Source organism: Mesoplodon densirostris, chromosome 10 (genome assembly GCF_025265405.1).
Source record: "Mesoplodon densirostris isolate mMesDen1 chromosome 10, mMesDen1 primary haplotype, whole genome shotgun sequence".
In the NCBI taxonomy this organism is placed as follows: domain Eukaryota; kingdom Metazoa; phylum Chordata; class Mammalia; order Artiodactyla; family Ziphiidae; genus Mesoplodon; species Mesoplodon densirostris.
Genome location: NC_082670.1, coordinates 46,459,323 through 46,479,822, shown reverse-complemented (window position 1 = coordinate 46,479,822; position 20,500 = coordinate 46,459,323). Strand labels below are relative to the sequence as shown.

General features: G+C 37.3%; 2 protein-coding genes across 3 annotated transcripts in view; one reads left to right on the top strand and one right to left on the bottom strand.

Moving 5' to 3' along the window:
• KHDRBS2 (KH RNA binding domain containing, signal transduction associated 2) overlaps positions 1 to 20,500 on the bottom strand; it is a 657,141-nt gene that overhangs the window by 358,726 nt on the left and 277,915 nt on the right. The gene's annotated exons all lie outside the window — the stretch shown is intronic.
• On the top strand, positions 2,110 to 3,397 carry LOC132496888 (ubiquitin-conjugating enzyme E2 D3). The gene has a single exon (XM_060109575.1). The coding sequence runs from the start codon at positions 2,246 to 2,248 to the stop codon at positions 2,687 to 2,689; it is 444 nt and encodes a 147-aa protein (XP_059965558.1). The 5' UTR covers positions 2,110 to 2,245; the 3' UTR covers positions 2,690 to 3,397.

The following is a 20,500-nucleotide window of genomic DNA, read 5'->3' as shown; positions in this document are numbered from 1 at the left end:
AAAGGACTTCATCACTGTCTGAATTTGACAACCATATCTAAGTTGACAAATAAAAATAACGTGCAATACTCGCAGCCATAGACAGGAAAGTCAGGCAGAACATCTGAACACATGTCACTGAATACAAGTCAACTGAATTGCAGGAAGAGAAAGAGGAACACTTGAATAAACACATTTTGGTCAACAGTTGAAGAAATAAAATGCAGGCACAAATATTTCATGGTTTAAAAAGACATGATTTCCAAGGTAAAAACAAATACAAATTAAAAGTGAGACAATTCTTCCTGTTGAAAATAAGGGAAGATATTTCCCTCACTCCTTTTTCTCAGAGCATTTGCTTTATTTGTTTATTTATTTATTTATTTATTTATTATTTTTTCAGAGCATTTACTTTTGAAAACTTGTAAGTTCTTTCTCCTCTCTTTGAAAAGTACATAAATTCTTTGGAAGACATAAGATAGGCCTTTTTTATGCTTTAAGATCTAGGAATGTCTTTCTCAAGGATGTGGATGCACCTTTGAAATGCAAGCATCAAGACAGATAACACCTGGGACCTCCCTGATGGTGCAGTTGTTAAAAACCTGTCTGCCAATGCAGGGGACACAGGTTCGAGCCCTGGTCCAGGAAGATCCCACATGCCGCAGAGCAACTAAGCTGGTGCGCCGCAACTACTGAGCCTGCACTCTAGAGCCTATGAGCCACAACTATTGAGCCCACATGCCACAACTACTGAAGCCCGTGTGCCTAGAGCCCATGATCCACAACAAGGTAAACCACTGCAATGAGAAGCCTGCACACCACAGCAAAGAGTAACCCCTTCTCGCTGCAACTAGACAAGGCCCACATGCAGCAACAAAGACCCAAAGCAGCCCACTCAAAAATAATAAATAAATAAAATAAATTTATATATAATAAAAGATAGATAACACCTCCACCTCCCAGTTTCTGTGGGGGGGGGGTAGGAGCCTAACTTTGGTGCGGTCCTTGCTCCAAGTTGCAAAATTACCTCCTGTCATAAAGATATATGAAGTTTATTTTTTCCTTGGATGAAGACAACCAGGTGAAGTTAGGATTCACTCTGTGTGACAGCGTTGTTGAGCGAGACCTCTTACTTGAGGATTACTTATTGTTTACTTTGAGAACAAGTATGTAATAGTTTGCATCTGCTTGGCTATTAAAGGGTGACATTTCTTCCTGTCTTTTCATCTCTTAGTGAATGGCCCGTAATGCCCATCACATTCAGATTTGATATTGAATATTGAATAATGCTTATTCAATAACAAAAGTATCTTCTTCTCTAGAAAAAGAATCCTTTTTGTAGAACGATTCTCAGCTAGGAGAAAAATTTTTGTTATTAATTAAATTCCCCCGATACTCCTTGTAACAGATGCTGTTGATACTCTGCCCATATCCACTTGCTTTATTATCTTCATGCAACCAGCATTTACTTATCTTCTTGCCAGAGGCTTGGTGTGGCCTTGAGGGATAATGCTGCTTAAGCACAGAGCAGGGAGGAAATGCCAGGGAGTCAACCCTCTAAGTAGCAGTTCTCAACTAGTGACTGGGGAGAGTTGGCTTATAAACACCCCAGCCTACTCCATCCTTAGATGGGGTGGCAGGCATGTTCTCCTTTCTTAGAGTTGCTTAGGTTCAGTTGCTTAAGATCAACTGCTGGGCTTCAGCTGCTTCAAATGAAGCTTATCGGTTGCACTAAAGCAACTGCTCTGTACATAAGCAGAGATATGCCTTTAACTTGTTTGAGAATGAATGTTATATGGGTTTCCTTCATTTTCTTATTTTACTTCCTCACTCCTCTACCAAGGTTTCCAGAGATGTCCTTCCACATAAACTTCACATAACTAAATCTATCCAAAGCATCCTCTTCCAACAATTCAGTTGAATAAATTAAGAAGAGAATGACTGAAATCAGAAATTTTGTACAGAAAGATTAAATGCAAAGAAAAGTACAAGAATAGATAAAGATCATGAAGGAAATATCAGCAACATGGAGGATATATCCAGGAAAGCTGATATGTAAATAATAAGAATTGCACAAGGACAGCTCCTGTTAGACAGCCACGAGATTCTCGCGAGATTCGCCTCCTCAATACCAAGGGCCTGTGTCTGGCAGAGCCAGTGTGAGACCAAGAGACAATCCTTCCCAGCCGCCGGGATAATCAAGAGTTTTGGCCGGAACTTTGAACACACACCGAGATACTAAGGAGCCAGACGAAAAGCACAGACTATGGCGCTGAAACGGATTAATAAGGAACTTAGTGATTTGGCCCGTGACCCTCCAGCACAATGTTCTGCAGGTCCAGTTGGGGATGATATGTTTCATTGGCAAGCCACAATTATGGGACCTAATGACAGCCCATATCAAGGCGGTGTATTCTTTTTGACAATTCATTTTCCTACAGACTACCCCTTCAAACCACCTAAGGTTGCATTTACAACAAGAATTTATCATCCAAATATTAACAGTAATGGCAGCATTTGTCTCGATATTCTAAGATCACAGTGGTCTCCTGCTTTAACTATTTCTAAAGTTCTTTTATCCATTTGTTCACTGCTATGTGATCCAAACCCAGATGACCCCCTAGTGCCAGAGATTGCACGGATCTATAAAACAGACAGAGATAAGTACAACAGAATATCTCGGGAATGGACTCAGAAGTATGCCATGTGATGCTACCTTAAAGTCAGAATAACCTGCATTATATCTGGAATAAACTTTAAATTACTGTTCCTTTTTTGATTTTCTTATCCAGCTGCTCCCCTATCAGACCTCATCCTTTTTAATTTTATTTTTTGTTTACCTCCCTCCATTCATTCACATGCTCATCTGAGAAGACTTAAGTTCTTCCAGCTTTGGACAATAACTGCTTTTAGAAACTGTAAAGTAGTTACAAGAGAACAGTTGCCCAAGATTCAGAATTTTTTAAAAAATGGAGCATGTGTATTATGTGGCCAATGTCTTCACTCTAACTTGGTTATGAGACTAAAACCATTCCTCACTGCTCTAACATGCTGAAGAATCATCAAAGGGGGAGGGAGATGGATGCTCAGTTGCCACATCAAAGGAAGCAGCATTATTCTAGCAGCATCCATCTTGTGTAAGCCTTCCACTGTTAGAGATTTGAGGTTACATGATATACTTTATGCTCATAACTGATGTGGCTGGAGAATTGGTATTGAATTTATAGCATCAGCAGAACAGAAAATGTGATGTATTTTATACATGTCAATAAAGGAATGACCTGTTCTTGTTCTACAGAGAATGGAAATTGGAAGTCAAACACCCTTTGTATTCCAAAATAGGGTCTCAAACATTTTGTAATTTTCATTTAAATTGTTAGGAGGCTTGGAGCTATTAGTTGATCTATCTTCCAATACACTGTTTAATATAGCACTGAATAAATGATGTAAGTTGTCAATGGATGAGTGATCAACTAATAGCTCTGCTAGTAATTGATTTATTTTTCTTCAATAAAGTTGCATAAACCAATGAGTTAGCTGCCTGGATTAATCAGTATGGGAAACAATCTTTTGTAAATGCAAAGCTGTTTTTTGTATATACTGTTGGTATTTGCTTCATTGTTTGACATCAAATGATGATGTAAAGTTCTAGAGAGTGAATATTTTGCCATGTTCAGTTGAAAGTGTGCAGTCTGTTACAGGTTGACACATTGTTTGACCTGATTTATGCAGAATTAATAAGCTATTCAGATAGTGTAGCTTTAGTATGCTGCACATGATACTGGCAGCCCGGGAGTTCATTGATGGACTTGGGACCCAGCAGTTTTGAAACGTGTATGTGGAGTTTAAGAAATTTATTTTCCACGTGCAACCCCCATCTAACTAAATTTTTTCTTCACCTTGTACACTTGACAGCTGAAAAAAACATAACATGGGAGTAATAATGGGTCAAAATTTACAAAATAAAGTACTGTTGTGGTGCGGGAAAAAAAAAAGAATTGCACAAGGAGAAAACAGAACATAAGGTACAAAAATAAACAAATAATAGAAGAAAAAATTTTGTAGCCTGCATAATATAAGAGCTCACCTAATTCTACCCTAAACTGAAGAGAAAAAGAGCCATACTGAGGTATATCTAAGGAAAATCCCTGAATTTTAACAAAACAAAAGCAAGCAAGTGAACAAATATACAACAATGAAAAACTCTTACAAGCCTCTAGAACTTGATCTACAAAAGGAAAAAACACAACTGGCAATGAACTTCTCATCTATAATATTCCAAATTTATCAGTAGAAACAAGGATAATATGTTTGCCAGCAAATATTTACCAAGCCCTGTGCCAAATGCATCTTTTTGTTTACTACCCCAGAAATGACCCAGGGCCTTCTGGAGCCCTTCTGGATCACCAAGAACTGCCTGACTTTACAGCTCCCAGGGCCATGGATGCTGATGATGTCATAAGGTGACAATTTATTATTTTAAATATTCCACTATAAATTATGGGATTTATTATGCTTTTCCAAGAAATACAACGTTTAGACTACTTGGAATTGGTCTGTTGAAAATTGTTCACCAATGAAAAAGACAAGGCCTATTTCCAAGAAGGCTCAGTGGTCTAGAATTCATGAGAACTTAAACTGTCCTGAGTGTATGCTGACTAAAGCAAAAAGCAAAACAAAGGATTCTTAGCAAGACATGGGTAAAGATGGAAAGTATTGTACAAATCACTACTTGGCATGTGGATTCTTAGGGTACATGTATCCTGTTTTCCATTTTAAGAAGAGGCATACTCAAGGATGCAAAGGCTTAAATAAAACACGGACAGGCAACTTTCGAATTGGAATAGGGTCCTGGAAGAAAAGTGTGCAGAAAAGGAAACTATGAACAAATTAAGAAGTGAAGACAACTACTGAGCTGGTAAGGGGATCTCAGTACAGTCACCTTTCACCCGGTAGATATGGCCAGAGTTGCTTCTGAGCCTTATGATGCTGAAAGAGCAAGTCCTCACTGCCAGCCAATGATGAAAAATCAAGTACTAGTGAATCCCAGTTGGCAGGGAGCAACAAGCCAAATGCCTGGTTCTGAAAGAAACCAGAGGTGTATTGTCAATTTGGGGGAGGTCATCATACACAACCATTCATGTTTGTAGAGGAGACAGTAATAGGATACCAAACAGCTTTGACAAGGGTGCTGAAGCCAGAGGAGAAAAAAATAATAACAACAACAACAGAAAGGCCATGAAAGCTGCTGAAGATGTTCAGCAGACTCTAGAGATGCTGCCTTCCCCCATAACTCCCTGGAAGGCAAGGCAGCATACAGGCCAACTTGGCCCTTGAAGATAGGATACAGAAGGCTTTACTTTGGACAAATGCATTATGCTGTTCATCAAGCAGCTAGACTGAGAAGCAAACACCACTAGGAACTATAAAGTGGCTAACCAGGGAGTAGGACACACCTGGTATTGGCGTGAAAGGGCATCCAAATTTACAACATGGACTCAAGATCAATGAATGCCATGAACAGAAGAATATATATTTTTGCCACTTTTAGCTTTCTGTAAAAGGTTTTCCAGATCATACTAGTTCCTGCTTACAAGCCTCTGCTGATAACTTATTTACCTAAAATTCAACAGTTTCAACATGGCATTGCAGGGCTTTTTAGTCTGGTGCTGGCTGAGCTCACCAGCTTCATCTTCTGCATGCCCTCTGCAGACACTGTTTTCCACTCACTAGAAAATCCTCACCTTTCTTTGAAATCATCACCTGCTTTCAAACCCCTGTAGACCTTTGTTCTTCTTGCAAGGTTCGGAACAAACATATTCATCCAGACTCCACACAGACGGCAACACAGAAAGGATTTCTCAACAGAACCTTAATTGTGACATCTTCTAAATATGATTATATCATAAACATTTGGTATTATATTACTAATATTAATAGTATCCTCCATCAGAACATTTGGTTTCATGACTCCTCTAACACAAAGTGTTTTTCTGTAGGCATCGTGTTGTGTGTGTGTGTGTGTGTGTGTGTGTGTGTGTGTGATTGGAGGTGGGGGGGTGGATTAGAGCAGAGTATACATAAGTGTGCTTCTTAGATCATATCTAAATCTTAATAAAATGTATAATCTCTATATACTTTTATATTACTTGTTTCAGTCAAAAAAAATGATTAAGTTTTATTTTCTGTTACCTGATAATAAATACTTTCCAAGGGGGTAGGGGGCATAGGAATTTGATCTTTTAGATGTTGTGATGTCTTATCATACCATCATTTTCCCTTTCTGTCCTTCACATTGTTTTAGCAAAAATATACTTCATAATGTCTAAGAGGAACGTTGCTTTTATACTCTTGACAAAATGATGGGGAGAGTAGAGATATTTTTATATTCTTCAAAGAATTCAATTACATGGAAGGACTACACTTGTAGTAAGTGAATGCTAACTGTATAAACGTTTTTTCTGATGAGTTCATCTCTGCTTCATTTTTATAGACTTACAGAATGTTCTGTCAGTGCTGGAAAATACAAACCCACTACCAGAGCCTCCCAGACGATGTAAGAGTCAGAGCACAGTGGAGGGAGGGTGTACATGTGCCCTCTGCAACTAACTTCCAAGTGCTGCTGTTTACCAGGAATCTGAACTTGAGCATATGGCACTGGAGCTACTACCAAATTTCCCTTGGATGTGGAAAACCCTTTTGCAATTTTTTCTTAAAGTCTGTGAAACTGATGTTTTTGGAAAAATTATAAAGAAGAGTAAGGAGCTAAGGACCTGGACTTGGACTGCTTATGACACTTTATGTTGATCGGTGTGCATTCTGCCTCATATCACCCAGAAAATGCCTTTTCATGGAAGTGAAATTTCCCCTCACAAACCCTGATAATTGTTATTTTCATGGTAACATCTCAAAACATTTCAGAACTATCTACCTATATTTAAGTCGATTTAGATTCACTCTTTCTTTACCTCAGGGCAACAAGCATCTTTGAACGCTGCATAAACAGAAAAGTGGAATTATAATAGTTTGAAGAACTAATGTTTGTCCTATAACACTGATAGAGGATGGATATAAAAATATGAATAGAATCTGCAAAGTTTTATTTCAACCTCTTCTCAGTGCAGACTCCTTCCCTCCCCTGCTAGCCCAAGAGCAAGCATGTCCATGGTTGTGGAGTCAGCAAGGATGAAAACAGCTAGAGAACACAGGTCAATGGCAGGGGAGCTACAACGGCACTCCACTCTTTAAACCACACACACACACACACACACACACACACACACACTATATATATATATACTGAAGTGAGAGTATATATTTAGCTCTCTTGCCTCTGGTGCTAACATTGCTAGTTGAGGCTCTGTGGTGGGAGCAGGGGGAAGAACATATATTGACTATCCACAAGATGCTGGGACTACACCAGGGATTTCCCAACCTGTGATCTATTTAAGGCTCATTATAGGTTAATATTATCAACGTCTCAACTTATAAGGAAAAGAAGGACTAATTCAATAAGGCAGACAACATTTTAGAAAATGGATTGACTCAAACACTTGGCTCCATCATCACTGTCAAGCCCATAGCTGATGATCATCTTATCCAATATCACAATAATAAGGCTGGATTCTGACCTGGATTCTTTTGATGTTTACCTCACTGCCAGCTGTTAGAGGAACTAGCCAGCAGGAATGCAGAGGCTTTGCGTGCTGCAAGAAACTCTCCTCAGGAACTCAAGGAAAGGTACCAGGTCAGTTACAAGTTCCCTGCTCTCAGCAGTCACCAAAATTCTAATAAGATCTCAATTCTCGAAGGAAGATTTCTGCCAAGAGGGATAATGCAAGGGTTCAGTCACCCCAATCTTCAAGACCCTGTTTGGGTTGAGAGTGGACACTGAGATAGAATTCACCTCTCAAAGCACAACAGAGGCTGACTCTGGTAAGAGGAAATCAAATCACTCATTTAAGAATCCTTTATTATTCCCCTTTTGAAACAAACTGGATTTTTCTGAAAAATCAATATCAGGAAAGATTGCATTGGTGGTTCTGCTCTAAATAGTCACTAACATACATATTCATTTGTTTAAGTAATAAATATTTAAAATACATCTTCATGTGAAGGCTCTGTGCTAAGAGTTTGGGGACAAATCCCAATCTCAGAGAGTTCATTGTTTCCATGGAGAGAGAAGGCATCTACACATAATAAATTCTGGTAAGTGACAGAGCTTGAAGAAAAGTTATAGAAGTTTATTCGTGGACATGTGGATTCATTCAGCAATGTTTACAGGCCCTCCACTGTGGGAGCTCTAGTCCAACGTGGGGACACAGAAGTGACCAACGCCAATCTTCCCTCTGAGCTCACATTCTAGTGGAAGCAGATAGATAATGAAAGGATGAAAACTGTATATGTATATTTCACATCATAAATGCAATAAAAGAAACAAAAGAGAAGGGTGGGAGGAGTCAGGAAGGGTAGAGTATTATCTGGGTAGGGTGGTCATGGGGCTTCTCCAAGCTTGGTACTGATGGCATAGAGCTGGATGGGGAGTGGGGGGTAGGAGCAAAGTGAAGAGCCAGAGCAAGTGCTGCAGGCAGGAAATGTTGGCACATCTGAGGAGCAGAGAGAGAGCCAGGGTAGCCTGACTGTAGAGAATGAAGTGGAAAGTAAAGGCAAATGCAGTCTGAGGTAGAAAATATAGGCAACAAATACAAGGCCTCAGAGACTATGGGGAAAGTGTCTAAACAAGGAGAGATGATTTTGCAGTGGATGTGTGTGTTGTCTCTTTAGGGAAGGAGAGGCTTTGTCCCTGAATTTTGTGAAAGTAGCCAGATATATTGCAAAAGCTGCAATTCATTGAAAAGATTAGAACAGTAAAGACTGTTCAGTTTTCAAGTGATAAAATTGCTAATATAACATTTAAAAACATTAGAAAAAGAGTATTTCAGACTAGAAGTGACTAGTTTTGCTTTATATCTCAACATATTTCATGTCTACTTTCATAGCCTACAAAGCATTATAGAGCAGCCATTGGTTGAGCTGGGTTTTAAAGGATGGCTGGGATTTGAAAATGAGAAGGGCTCACAGACCCAAGGGGAAGGAGTGTCATGAATGTGATCTCACATACCCGTTTGCCTTAGAAAGCCCAGGCTCACCACTGTCTTCACCCAATAACATATAGCACCTCCTTTCCCTCTCCAGAGCATTCAAGATTGGAAAATACATTAGATTAGATGGTCCACCTTAGGACTCACAGCAAAGGCCTGGAGGCAGGTGTGCAAAGAGGCAGCATGACCTGATGTGGAGAGTCAGGCCCTGTGGTCACGGCCGGGGACTGGACTTCACTTCTTTTATCCAGCCTGGGACATGAGGGTATGTGAGGAGGGTTATGTCAGTTAGTGCCGAGTTTTGGAGGAAAAAATTCAGCAGGGAGTTTATGAAATGCTGGATCTGCCTGGTTTTAAGTTGACTTACAATCCTTCTCCCCAAAAATTATCAATCTGTAAATAGAGAGTGCCTTCAATTCACGTCTTTCAAACTCTCATGTTACATGGGGCTTTATAAATTGCTTTATTTAAAATAAAATTGTCTGTGGAAGATACATTACTCTATAAAAACGTCCATCAGTGCATGCTAGCTTGAGATACTTATAGGACACCTAACAATAAGGGTCAAAAAATAAAGGAGACAAAGAAATCGAGCACATGTGTAATTATTTCTGGAGATATGACCTCACAATTGGCTATGTAAACAGTTTTTTAAAGATTATGCTTAAACGCAATGCTATCACATTTAACATCCTTAGAGGGTAAAGGTAAAAAATGTTTTAATGCGTTATAAAAGGTTATCTGTCATTTGGGATAAAATTTCCAATTAGAGCATCATATAGAAATTCAAAAATTGTTGTATCACAAATAATTTACATGAGAATGAAAATGATGAGCTAAGGAAAGCAGTTTTGACATACTGATGTCTAAACTCTGATTAAAGACTTTAAACATATAAAATGAGTAGGAACTATGTCTCTGTATGAAATTTAGTTTTATACTACAAGTGAATATTTGGCTATTTTAAGGTATATTCCTAAATTTTTATAATCAAGTTTGCTAAATATCTTCATCCACCCCCCCCCCGGAGTTTCACATTAGAAAAGTAGGTATTCACTTTATGTTTTGGATTGTATTATATCAAGGAATGGTTAGTAGGGAGCAAAATTGAAATGCTTTCCCTCTGTAAAAGCAAATTATTGAAATTCAGGGCACCCCTGTTTCTTAAAATGTTCTCTAGATCAAGTTGGAAGCTAGAATCTTAAATTTCTATCTACTGCTATTTTTGCTCTCTTAAGTCACACAGAATTTAGTATCTCTTTATTATGTAGTCTTTGAATCATCAAATAAATGAAATTTTATTTTATTGCTAATGTTCTTCCTACAGTGTAGCTTGTAAAACTGTCAACATTTTTTAAAAAGTGTTATTTTATCACAGAGAAAAAAAGAAAAAAAGATTAAAATGGCAAGGGAAAAGCAAAAAATAGCATACAAGGGAATCCTCATAAGGTTAACGGCTGAACTTTCAGCAGAAATTCTGCAAGCCAGAAGGGAGTGGCAAGATATATTTGAAGTGATGAAAGAGAGAAACCTACAACCAAGATTATTCTACCCAGCAAGGATCTCATTCAGAATTGACAGAGAAATTAAAATCTTTACAACAAGCAAAAGTTAAGAGAATTCAGCACCACAAAACCAACTTTACAACAAATGCTAAAGGAACTTCTCTAGGCAGGAAACAGAAGAGAAGGAAAAGACTTACAAAAACAAACTCAAAACAAGTAATAAAATGGTAATATGAACATAAATATTGATAATTACCTCAAATGAAAATGGATTAAATGCTCCAACCAAAAAACAGAATGGCTGAATGGATACAAAAATAAGACCTGTACATATGTTGTCTACAAGAGACCCACTTCAGACCTAGGGACACATACAGACTAAAAGTGAGCAGAAGGAAAAAGATATTCTATGCATCTCAAAAGAAAGCTGGAGTAACAATTCTCATATAACACAAAATAGACTTTAAAATAAAGACTATTACAAGAGATAAAGAATGATACTATGTAATGATCAAGGGATCAATCCACGAAGAAGATATAACAATTGTAAATATTTATGCACCCAACATAGGAGCACCTCAATACATAAGGCAAATACTAACAGCCATGAAAGAGGAAATTGACAGTAACACAATCATAGTAGAGGACTATAACAACCCACTTTCACCAGTGGACAGATCATCCAAAATGAAAACAAATAAGTAAACAAAAGTTTTAAATGACACATTGAACAAGATGGACTTAATTGATACTTATAAAGCATTCCCTCCAAAGACAACAGAATACACTTTATTCTCAAGTGCTCATAGAACATTCTCCAGGATAGATCATATCTTGGGTCACAAATCAAGCCTTGGTAAATTTAAGAAAATTGAATTTGTATCAAGTATCTTTTCCAACAACAGTGCTATGAGACAAGATATCAATTACAGGAAAAAATCTGTAAAAAATACAAACACAGGGAGGCTAAACAGCACACTACTAAATAACCAAGAGATCACTGAAGAAATCAAAGAGGAAATTAAAAAATACCTAGAAACAAATGACAATGAAAACACGATGACCCAAAGCCTATAGGATACAGCAAAAGCAGTGATAAGAGGGAAGTTTATAGCAATATGATCCTAGCTCAAAAAAGAAGAAACTCTCAAATAAACAATGTAACCTTACATCTAAAGCAATTAGAGAAAGAAAAACAAGAAAATCCGAAATTTAGCAGAAGAAATCATAAAGATCAGATCAGAAATAAATGAAAAAGAAATGAAGTAAACAATAGTGAAGATCAATAAAACTAAAACATGGTTTTTGAGGAGATAAACAAAATTGATAAACCATTAGCCAGACTCATCAGGAAAAAAAGGGAGAAGACAAAAATCAACAGAATTAGAAATGAAAAAGGAGAAGTAACAACTGACACTGCAGAAATACAAAAGATCATGAGAGATTACTACAAGCAACTATTTGCCAATAAAATGGACAACCTGGAAGAAATGGACAAATTCTCAGAAAAGCACAACCTTCAGAGACTGAACCAGGAAGAAACAGAAAATATAAACAGACCAATCACAAGCACTGAAATTGAAACTGTGGTTAAAAATCTTCCAAAAAACAAAAGCCCAGGACCAGAGGGCTTCACAGGCGAATTCCATCAAACATTTAGAGAAGAGCTAACACCTATTTTTCTCAAGCTCTTCCAAGATATAGCAGAGGGAGGAACACTCCCAAACTCATTCTACAAGACCACCATCACCCTGATACCAAAACCAGAGAAAGATGTCACAAAAAAAGAAAACTACTGGCCAATATCACTGGTGAACACAGATGCAAAAATCCCCAACATAATACAAGCAAACAGAATCGAACAGCACATTAAAAGATTATACACCATGATCAAGTGGGGTTTATCCCAGGAATGCAAGTATTCTTCAATATACACAAATCAATCAGTGTTATACACCATATTAACAAATTGAGGGATAAAAACCATATGATAATCTCAATAGATGCATAAAAACTTTTGACACAATTCCACACCCATTTATGATAAAAACTCTCCAGAAAGTAGGCATAGAGGGAACCTACCTCAACATAATAAAGGCCATGTATGACAAACCCACAACCAACATCATTCTCAATTGTGAAAAACTGAAAAAATTTCCACTAAGATCAGGAACAAGACAAGGTTGCCCACTCTCACCATATTATTCAAAATAGTTTTGGAAGTGTTACCACAGCAATCAGAGAAGGAAAAGAAATAAAAGGAATCCAAATTGGAAAAGAAGAAGTAAAGATGTCACTGTTTGCAGATGACATGATATTATACATAGAGAATCCTAAAGATGATACCAGAAAACTACTAGAGCTAATCAATGAATCTGGTAAAGTAGCAGGATACAAAATTAATGCACAGAAATCTCTGGCATTCCTATATATTAATGATGAAAAATCTGAAAGAGAAATTAAGGAAACACTCCCATTTACCACTGCAACAAAAAGAATAAAATGCTTAGGAATAACTCTACCTAAGGAGACAAAAGACCTGTATGCAGAAAATTATGAGACAGTGATGAAAGAAATTAAAGATGATACAAACAGGTTGAGCGATATACCATGTTCTTGGACTGGAAGAATCAACATTATGAAAATGACTATACTACCCAAAGCAATCTACAGATTCAAAGCAATCCCAATCAAACCACCACTGATATTTTTCAAAGAAATAGAACAAAAAATTACACAATATGTATGGAAGCACAAAAGACCCAAAGAGTCAAAACAATCTTGAGAAAGAAAAATGGAGCTGGAGGAATCAGGCTCCCTGTCTTCAGGCAACCCTACAAAGCTACAGTAAACTAGACAGTATGGTACTGGCACCAAAACAGAAATATAGATCAATGGAATAAGATAGAAAGACCAGAGATAAATCCATGCACATATGGTCACCTTATCTTTGATAAAGGAGGATAGAATATAAAATGGAGAGGTTTGGGGCAGTTTTGCATGCGATAAGCAGTTCAGCTGACACTGTGATTTGCAGGACTAGAGCTCAGATCTCTTGGTGACCAGGCTCACTGCTCTCCCTGCCTCCAGGTTCCTCATCCTCCACTCTCTCTGGGAAGGTGGCTCTGATGAAAGCCAGATCCCCACCCTGCCCCTGAGAGGGAGCCACTAAGAGAACGTCTGCTTTGGTCACAAAGGTGATTTTTAATGGAGATTGTCAAGGGCTTGGGAGGTAAGCAGAGGGAACTTAGAAGAGAACTTAACTAACTTAAAATAGAAGCATAATCATGAACCTGGATCCTTGAATATCTGAAGAGCAAGGCTTCAGCAATATTGGACCACATATCTTGAACTCCATGTGGACGAAAGGCTCTTGGTGCTCCATCCAGGAGTAAGTGCTGTGCCTCTGAGGTGGGAGCGCCAACTTCAGGACACTGGTCGACAAGAGACCTCTCAGCTACACTTAATATCAAATGGCAAAAATCTCCCAGAGATCTCCATCTCAATGCCAACCCCAGCTTCACTCAATGACCAGCAAGTTACAGTGCTGGACACCCTATGCCAAACAACTAGCAAGACAGTAACACAGCCACATCCATTAGGAGAGAGGCTGCCTAAAATCATAATAAGGCCACAGACACCCCTAAACACACCACCAGACGTGGACCTGCCCACCAGAAAGACAAGATCCAGCCTCATCCACCAAAACGCAGGAACTAGTCCCCTCCACCAGGAAGCCTACACAACCCACTGGACATACCTTAGCCACTGGGGACAGACACCAAAAACAACGGGAAATACTAACCTGCAACCTGCGAAAAGGAGACACCAAACCCAGTAAGTCAAGCAAAATGAGAAAACAGAAAAAAACACAGCAGATGAAGGAGCAAGGCAAAAACCCACCAGACCTAATAAATGAAGAGGAAAGAGGCAGTCTACCTGAAAATTCAGAATAATTATAGTAAAGATGACTCAAAATCTTGGAAACAGAATAGAGAAAATACAAGAAACATTTAACAAGGACCTCGAGAACTAAAGAGCTAACAAACAATGATGAACAACACAGTAAATGAAATTAAAAATTCTCTAGAAGAGATCAATAACAGAATAACTGAGTCAGAAGAATGGATAAGTGACCTGGAAGATAAAATAGTGGAAATAACTCCTGCAGAGTAGAATAAAGAAAAAAGAATGAAAAGAACTGAGGACAATCTCAGAGACCTCTGGGAAAACATTAAATGCACCAACATTCGAATTATAGGGGTACCAGAAGAAGACAAGAAAAAGAAAGGGACTGAGAAAATATTTGAAGAGATTATAGTTGAAAACTTCCCTAAATGGGAAAGAAAAGAGTTAATCCAGTCCAGGAAGCACAGAGAGTCCCATACAGGATAAATCCAAGGAGAAACAAGCCAAGACACATATTAATCAAACTATCAAAATTAAATACAAAGAAAACATATTAAAAGCAGCAAGGGAAAAACAACAAATAACACACAAGGGAATCCCCATAATGTTAATAGCTGATCTTTCACCAGAAACTCTGCAAGCCAGAAAGGAGGGGCAGGACATATTTAAAATGATGAAGAAGAAAATAATACAACTAAGATTACTCTACCCAGCAAGGATCTCATTCAGATTTGATGGAGAAATTAAAATCTTTACAGACAAGCAAAAAGAGAGAGTTCAGCACGACCAAACCAGCTTTACAACAAATGCTAAAGGAACTTTTCTGGGCAGGAAACAAAAGAGAAAGAGAAGGCCTACAATAACAAACTCAAAACAATCAAGAAAATGGGAATAGGAACATACATATAGATAATTACCTTAAATGTAAATGGATTAAATGCTCCCACCAAAAGACACAAACTCACTGAATGGATACAAAAACAAGACCTGTATATATGCTGTCTACAAGAGACTCACTTCAGACATAGGGACACATGCAGATGGAAAGTGAGGGGATGGAAAAAGATATTCGATGTAAATGGAAATCAAAAGAAAGCTGTAGTAGCAATTCTCATATCAGACAAAATAAATTTTACAATAAAGATGATTACAAGAGACAAAGAAGGACATTACATAATGATCTAGGGATCGATCCAAGAAGAAGATATAACAACTGTAAATATGTATGCACCCAACATAGGAGCGCCTGAATACATAAGGCAAATACTAACAGCCATAAAATGGGAAATTGACAGTAACACAATCATAGTAGGGGGCTTTAACACCCCACTTTCACCAATGGACAGATTATCTGAAATGAAGATAAATAAGGAAACACAAGCTTTAAATGATACATTAAACAAGATGGACTTAATTGATATTTATAGGACGTTCCATCCAAAAACAACAAAATACACATTCTTCTCATGGAATGCTCATGGAACATTCTCCAGGATTCATCATATCTTGGGTCACAAATCAAGCCTTGCTAAATTTAAGAAAATTGAATTTGTATCAAGTATCTTTTCCAACCACAATGCTATGAGACTAGATATCAATTACAGGAAATGATCTGTAAAAAATACAAATAAATGGAGACTAAACAATACACTACTTAATACACAAGTCTTAAAACAAGTTTTATTACTGAAGTAATAAAAGAGGAAATCAAAAAATACCTAGAAACAAATGACAATGGCGACACGACGACACAAAACCTATGGAATGTACCAAAAGCATTTCTGAGAGGAAAGTTTATAGCAATACAATCCTATCTTAAGAAACAGGAAACATCTCGAATAAATAACCTAACCTTGCTCCTAAAGCAATTAGAGAAAGAAGAACAAAAAAACCCCAAAGTTAGCAGAAGGAAAGAAATCATAAAGATCAGATCAGAAATAAATGAAAAAGAAATGAAGGAATGATAGCAAAGATCAATAAAACTAAAAGCTGGTTCTTTGAGAAGATTAACAAAATTGATAAACCATTAGCTAGACTCATCAGGAAAAAAAGGGAGACAACTCAAATCAATAGAATTAGAAATGAAAAAGGAGGACAAATTCTTAGAAATGCAAAACCTGCAAAGACTAAAACAGGAAGAAATAGAAAATATGAACAGACCAATCACAAGCACTGAAATTAAAACTATGATTTAAAATCTTCCAACAAACAAAAGCCCAGGACCAGATGGCTTCACAGGCGAACTCTACCAAACATTTAGAGAAGAGCTAACACTTATCTTTCTCAAACTTTTCCAAAATATAGCAGAAGGAGGAACACTCCCAAACTCATTCTACAGGCCACCATCACCCTGATCCCAAAACCAGACGAAGATGTCACAAAGAAAGAAAACTACAAGCCAATATCACTGATGAACATAGATGCAAAAATCCTCAACAAAATACTAACAAAGAGAATCCAACAGCACCTTAAAAGGATGATACACCATGATCAAGTGGGGTTTATTCTAGGAATGCAAGGATTCTTCAATATACGCAAATCAATCAACGTGATGCAACATATTAACAAATTGAAGGAGAAAAACCATATGATCATCTCAATCGATGCAGAGAAAACCTTTGAAAAAATTCAACACCCGTTTATGATAAAAACCCTCCAGAAAGTATACATGGAGGGAACTTTCCTCAACATAATAAATGCCATATATGACAAACCCACAGCCAATATCGTCCTCAATGGTGAAAAACTGAAACTATTTCCTGTAAGATCTGGAACAAGACAAGGTTGCCCACTCTCACCACTATTATTCAACATAGTTTTCAAAGTTTTAGCCACAGCAATCAGAGAAGAAAAAGAAATAAAAGGAATCCAAATTGGAAAAGAAGAAGTAAAGCTGTCACTGTTTGCAGATGACATGATACAATACATAGAGAATCCTAAAGATGCTACCAGAAAACTACTAGAGTTAATCAATGAATTTGGTAAAGTAGCAGGATAAACAATTAATGCACAGAAATCTCTTGCATTAGTATACACTAATGATGAAAAGTCTGAAAGTGAAATTAAGAAATCACTCCCATTTACCATTGCAACAAACAGAAAAAAATATCTAGGGATAAACCTACCTAAGGAAACAAAAGATCTGTATGCAGAAAATTATAAGACACTGATGAAAGAAATTAAAGATGATACAAATAAATGGAGAGATACATCATGTTCTTGGATTGGAAGAATCAATATTATGAAAATGACTATACTGCCCAAAGCAATCTACAGATTTAATGCAATCCCTATCAAACTACCACTGGCATTTTTCGCAGATCTAGAACAAAAAATTTCCCAATTTCTATGGAAACACAAAAGACCCTGGATAGCCAAGTCAATCTTGAGAATGAAAAATGGAGCTGGAGGAATCAGGCTCCCTGACTTCAGAATATACTACAAAGCTACAGTAATCAAGACAGTATGGTAATGGCACAAAAACAGAAATATAGATCAATGGAACAGGATAGAATTCCCAGAGATAAACCCATGCACATATGGTCACCTTATCTTTGATAAAGGAGGCAAGAATACACAGTGGAGAAAAGACAGCCTCTTAAATAAGTGGTGCTGGGAAAACTGGATAGCTACATTTAAAAGAATGAAATTAGAACACTCCCTAACACCATAAACAAAAATAAGCTCAAAATGGATTAAAGACCTAAATGTAAGGCCAGACACTATCAAACTCTTAGAGGAAGACATAGGCAGAACTCTCTATGACATAAATCACAGCAAGATCCTTTTTGACCCACATCATAGAGAAATGGAAATAAAAACAAAAATAAACAAATGGGACCTAATGAAGCATAAAAGGTTTTGTACAGCAAAGGAAACCATAAACAAGACCAAAAGACAACCTTCAGAATGGGAGAAAATATTTTCAAATGAAGCAACTGACAAATGATTAATCTCCAAAATTTACAAGAAGCTCATGCAGCTCAATATGAAAATAACAAACAACCCAATCCAAGAATGGGCAGAAGACCTAAATAGACAGTTCTCCAAGGAAGATATACAGATTGCCAATAAACACATGAAAGAGGGCTCAGCATCATTAATCATTAGAGAAATGCAATTCAAAACTACAATGAGTTATCAACTCCCAGCAGTCAGAATGGCCATTATCAAAAAATCTACAAAAAATATATGCTGGAGAGGGTATGGAGAAAAGGGAACCCTCTTGCACTGTTGGTGGGAATGAAAATTGATGCAGCCACTATGGAGAACAGTACGGTAGTTCCTTAAAAATCTAAAAAAATTAGATCTACCATATGACCCAGCAATCACACAACTGGGCATATACCCTGAGCAAACCATTATTCAAAAAGATTTATGTACCATAATGTTCATTGCGGCACTATTTATAATTACCTGGACATGGAAGCAACCTAGGTGTCCATCAACAGATGAATGGACAAAGAAGATGCTGTACATATATACAATGGAATATTACTCAGCTATAATAGAAACGATATTGAGTTATTTGTAGTTAGATGGATGGACCTAGAGTCTGTCATACAGAGTGAAGTAAGTCAGAAAGAGAAAAACAAGTACCGTATGCTAACTCATATATATGGAATCTAAAAAAAAAAATGGTTCTGATGAACCTAGGGGCAGGACAGGAATAAAGACACAGACATAGAGAATAGACTTGAGGACACAGGGAGGGGGAATTGTAAGCTGGGATGAAGTAAGAACGTACCATTGACATATATACACTACCAAATGTAAAATACATAAAAATACATAGCTAGTGGGAAGCAGCTGCATAGCACAGGGAGATCATCTCGGTGCTTTGTGACCACCTAGATGGGTGGGATAGGGATAGTGGGAGGGAGATGCAAGAGGGAGGGGATATGAGGATATGTGTATACATATAGCTGATTTACTTTGTTATACAGGAGAAACTAACACAACATTGCAAAGCAATTTTACTCCAATAAAGTTGTTTTTAAAAAGTGTTATTTTATCACAGTAGAGGGAAAATAATTATCATTCTATTGGCTCTGGGTGAAAAGGTATGTAAATACCAGATAAGATAGGTAATCCTACCATTGACCCCTCTTTAACTTGTAGTTAACAGAGACCTCCAGAAAAATCTCACATTGTTGCTGAATGCTCACAAGTAATATCATTGACATTTTGAAATTAGCTGTAAAAAAATTTAATGAAAAGAATCAGTCAAATGCAGCCCATTATTCAAATTTTATCTGCACATGTCTGTCCCAAACATTTCTCTGCAAGTTCTATCTCTTACAGATTTGCTGAGCATGATATTGACATTCCGATCTAAGTCCTCTGATGAAATTATGTTGCCTCAATTTAGGACTTCTTCCAATTTAACCCCAATCCATTAGATTAGCTCTTTGAGGGTTCAACAATCTATGAATCCTCCTAACCCTCAACAAAGCCCTTTAAGGTATAATGAGAGGCAACATATATCACTGACTCTGGAGAATATTCTCTCAAGGCCTTCTCTCCACTAACTCCCAGCGCAGGTTATATGTTCTTTTCCTAAGCTACAATGACAGTCATGCTCCAAAGATGGAAAGCATTCTTCTACAAGATTAGCTCAGAATTACAGAAGAGACAAATGATGATAGCACATTCAGAAAGCATTAACTGTTCCTAAAAATGTCTAAGAAGAATGCTCTGGACACAGAAGTTGGAGCCCCAAATCGACTAGGATCATGTTTGACAGAGTAACTCAGTTTGGAGATACAGTAATCACAATTAATTTAAAGACTGAATTATAGGTATAAATTAATATAAAACAATTTATTGTGTACACAGTGGTACTAGAAACAAAACATATTTACTCTTCAATATATATAGTTAAATTAAAAATTTGCATGAAGAAACTCATTGAAAACTTCAAAGTATTCTGAAAGATCACGCACGAGCAAAAAAACAAGTCATTAAGGCAGTTTAACGCAGTTTTAAAGAATGAAAAGCAATTGT

Coding starts and splice junctions, on each gene's coding strand:
- LOC132496888 (XM_060109575.1), top strand. CDS start 2,246: ATGGCGCTGAAACGGATTAATAAGGAACTTAGTGATTTGGCCCGTGAC.